General features: G+C 49.5%; 1 protein-coding gene across 1 annotated transcript in view; it reads left to right on the top strand.

Annotated features, from left to right (window-relative positions):
• Prkca (protein kinase C alpha) overlaps nucleotides 1-3789 on the top strand; it is a 409387-nt gene that overhangs the window by 322585 nt on the left and 83013 nt on the right. Inside the window, exons 5-7 of the mRNA XM_023714070.1 lie at nucleotides 1207-1363; nucleotides 2375-2509; nucleotides 2705-2801. Coding sequence (XP_023569838.1) covers nucleotides 1207-1363; nucleotides 2375-2509; nucleotides 2705-2801 — 389 coding nt within the window. The remainder of the gene's footprint in view (nucleotides 1-1206; nucleotides 1364-2374; nucleotides 2510-2704; nucleotides 2802-3789) is intronic.

The following is a 3789-nucleotide window of genomic DNA, read 5'->3' as shown; positions in this document are numbered from 1 at the left end:
CTCTTGTCTTGTCTTTTTTTTTTTTTTTTTTTTTTTTTGTCTTTATTTTCCTCATTGCTGCCACCATTTCTCCCTATGGTATACAAGTCCCTACACAGAATCGCCTGGAGAAGTGATGAACAGAACTCTGTATCCCACCCCTGAGTCCTGGACTCCTTAGATGGTGCCAGTGCTGCTGACCCAGGGACCACACTGTGAGAATGACAGTCACATGTGTATCAGTGATGTCTGCCTGATTAGGAACCCTTTTGGGATGAGAACTTTCTCTGATTGGGAAAGATGCCACTGGAAGATAGCAAGAAAGATACCGTGGATAGGAACCCAGACCTTTGTCCCTTCTCATCATGATAAATGTGCTGTGGCTTTAGACAGCCGCCCCATGGACATAAGGCTCTGGCGGCTTTGTCTCTGGAGTCCTCTCTCTGCAGGTGGAGGGCCTTTCCTTCTCCAAATAGAGGTTTCTATTCCCATGTGATGCTTCTCCGGATAGAATGTGCCCATAGTCCCCTGGGAGCCTTGGGAGGTGAGGAAGCTGGGAGAGCACTCTGGAAGCGAGGCCTCAGGCTGCCCATCAGTGGCCTCCCAGCAGATGCTGATGCTGTGGTCCCCCGACCTGCACCTGGGTAACAACTCTGACAGCTTCCTACTGTAATGGCTCCATCAAGCTTTTAGAGAGCAGGCCCACATCTTCTGGGTATTGTAATTTAATTCTAAGCATTGCAATTTTAACTCCTCTCCCAAGTGGTTTCCAGTTGTATCCAGGCTTGGGAGCTCTGGGTTTTGAAAGACACAACACCTACTAGAAGTCCGAGGGCACAGCAGTGCCACAGGATAGGCCAGGCTGCCCACCAGATGAGGAGCCTGTGGCAGTCATCAGAAATCTTGTTAAGCTCAGCTTCTGCTCCTGCAGGTTTAGTGGATCCCAGTTTTCTGCATAGCTGATATGTTCCTGAGTGTCACTGTGCTGCCAGCCCAAGTTGCCGGGTACCGAGCCTCAAGGCTGGGCCACCTGGTGCCCGCTGTTGCTGCCAGCAAAGGCAGCAAGCAGCTTTCTCATGATGATTGTTAGAGGTTTTCGGATTTCCCCTCCTGTCCCTTTCAGCATCATCTTCAGGTCTCTTCCATCCAGCGTGGTACTGACACAGGACACCAGGCACATCACAGAAGTCCTCTTTTTGTAACAGTTTCTTCTTTTTCTCTTCACAGTACGAGATGCAAAAAATCTAATCCCTATGGACCCAAATGGACTTTCCGATCCTTATGTGAAGCTGAAATTAATTCCTGATCCCAAGAATGAAAGCAAACAGAAAACCAAAACCATCCGTTCCACCCTGAACCCCCAGTGGAATGAGTCCTTCACATTGTAAGTGCCTTCTTCTCTCTGCATTAGCTGCACTCTGCACACCCAACATGGCCAGCCTCACTGTTAGAGATAACAAGGCACCTGTGAGAGAGGCCTCTGACTGAACGTGTCCTCATTCCTAATATCTGCTCAGACTCCTGTCAGGTAGGCCCCTGTCATCGCCTCTGGTCACTGGACAGTAATGTGGTTTACCAGGAGTTGCAGATGCAAGCCCCAAATTATTATCATTACTTGTTCTGTTAAAAAAAAAAAAAAAATCTATGTAAGGTACAGTGGATAGTGTAAATCCTAGAAGGCATGTCTCACCTCTTGATGAGCTTAAGTGCTTTGGAGGGCCATGGGAGGCTGTGGTCAGAAACCTGATAATTTCTACAACAAAGAATAAGTGAATAAGGTAGAAAGTATAGTATTACCACTGAAGGGAATGACATGCTCACCTTCAAGCAGGGAGGACTTCCTGGAAGAGGTGACATTTGAAGTGGGCCTTGAAGAATTACCAGGATTTCAGAAGTAGAGATGGTGGGAGGAGAAGGATGGAGGGACTGAGAGAATGGCTAAGTTAGGACAGGGAGCACAAACAAGTGGTCCTCTAGGTGGGCTCAAACGCAGGAAGCAGTCTCTCTGTGGGTAGCCAGAAAGGAGCTGCCTACTGCAGAGAAGCCGGAGAGCTTGGCTCTGAACAGGGCCAGGCTTAGGTACCTTAGTTGCAGCTGCCTCATGTCACTCTTGACACAAAGCAGCCACAGACAGCATGTGAACCAGTGGCCATGGCTAAGTGCTGCTGAAACTGTATTATCCCAAGCGGCAGGATGTAGCCCACGGGCCCCAGCTCGCTGAGGCCTGCTCTGGAGCTTAGACAGTCGTTGCACAGGGCCAGCAGCTTGCAAACTGCCGGCTCCCAGGAGGCCTGGACGCGCTGCTCCCCTGTTCCAGGCTCAGACTGTGAGCTTGTGGTGTCACCCAGGAAGCTGCTCCAGATAACCTCATGAGTGTGCGCGTGTGCCTTTGCAGCAAATTAAAGCCTTCCGACAAAGACCGACGACTGTCTGTGGAGATCTGGGACTGGGACCGGACAACACGGAATGACTTCATGGGGTCCCTTTCCTTCGGCGTGTCGGAGCTGATGAAGATGCCAGCCAGCGGATGGTAAGGGAGCCGCAGGGCCTGTCCGTGCCGCCCTGTGACAGGGCAGACCATGTCACAGATGCCAAGAGCAGGTGGCTTCAGTCTGCAGTGCCAGGTGGACATCCATAGTGGGCATTTCCCCAGAGCTCAAGCAGAGGGCGGGGAAGAGCTGCTGATCCTGCACTTACCCGTCCCCCTCTCTGGTGTCTTTGAAAGGTACAAATTGCTTAACCAGGAGGAAGGTGAGTACTACAACGTGCCCATTCCAGAAGGGGATGAAGAAGGCAACGTGGAGCTCAGGCAGAAATTTGAGGTGAGAGGTCCAGAAAACTTACTGGAAATGTTCTCTTCCCTTCCTAGAGTGTAGCTCCAGGGAAGGCCAGACCTTTGTGGTCACACGGTGAAAGCAAAAAGCAATTTCAGTGTTAGCACTCATTTGCTTCATTGAGAAACGTCAGTGTTGTATGTAATTACTCCCACTTGAAGCTGTTGACATCCTGAGTCTATTGTACTCGAGAGAACAAAGACTGGAAATGTCCTGGCGGTGAGCATGTTGATTTCTGCTTAAGACAATGGTTTGCACACACGGGAGGAGAGCAAGACTTGGGCAGGAGGCCCTTCTTATGGGATAGGCTCCTCCAGAAGAGAGGATTTGAGGTCCTCTCCTCTACAGGAATCTGAATGTAATTAGGTTATCATGCCAGAATCTGAATTTTTTTCTTCCTACCAAAAGCAAGTTTCCTAATGCTGTTCTAAGAGACCAAACTTCAACAAGTATTTCTTTAGGCTCGGGATTCCTCTTCGTTTCGCTGCAGGTCTGGAGGCAAGAGCAGCCTGTACCTCTGCTTCCACCTCGGTGCTTGTGTCCCGTGTTGGTCTGGCTCCTTTCTCCTCCTGTCCCTGCTCCCTTCCCCATTCTTCCTTCTCCTTTCTTACCAGCCCTCTCAGCTTGTACTAAACTTGCTTTTCTCTCAGCAACCACTTGATGTTCCAAGTCACCACTCTGGTTCTGTGTTTCTCTGGTCACTTTACATTTGGAGCATTGGAGAGATGTGTGAAGTAGCCCCTGCTATCTGTGTGTGTAACTGGTTAATTCCTTTTTGTAATTCTTTCTCTTCTTCAGACTAATTAGGATTCCCTGGGAATTTCCCAGCCCTAAAGCAACACACATAGACACATGTAATTGTGCATAGAGGCCGAGCTGTTAAAGAAATATGGTGTTTTCCTTACTCTGTCATCCCCAAAGCTGATGGATAGATGGATGAGTGGATGGATGGATGGATGGATGGATGGATGGATGG

The sequence above is a fragment of the Octodon degus genome, unplaced genomic scaffold, assembly GCF_000260255.1.
Source record: "Octodon degus isolate 3935 unplaced genomic scaffold, OctDeg1.0 scaffold00033, whole genome shotgun sequence".
NCBI classification, from domain to species: Eukaryota; Metazoa; Chordata; class Mammalia; order Rodentia; family Octodontidae; genus Octodon; species Octodon degus.
The sequence above is the reverse complement of the archived record's forward strand: the minus strand, read 5'-3'. Positions and strand labels throughout refer to the sequence as shown.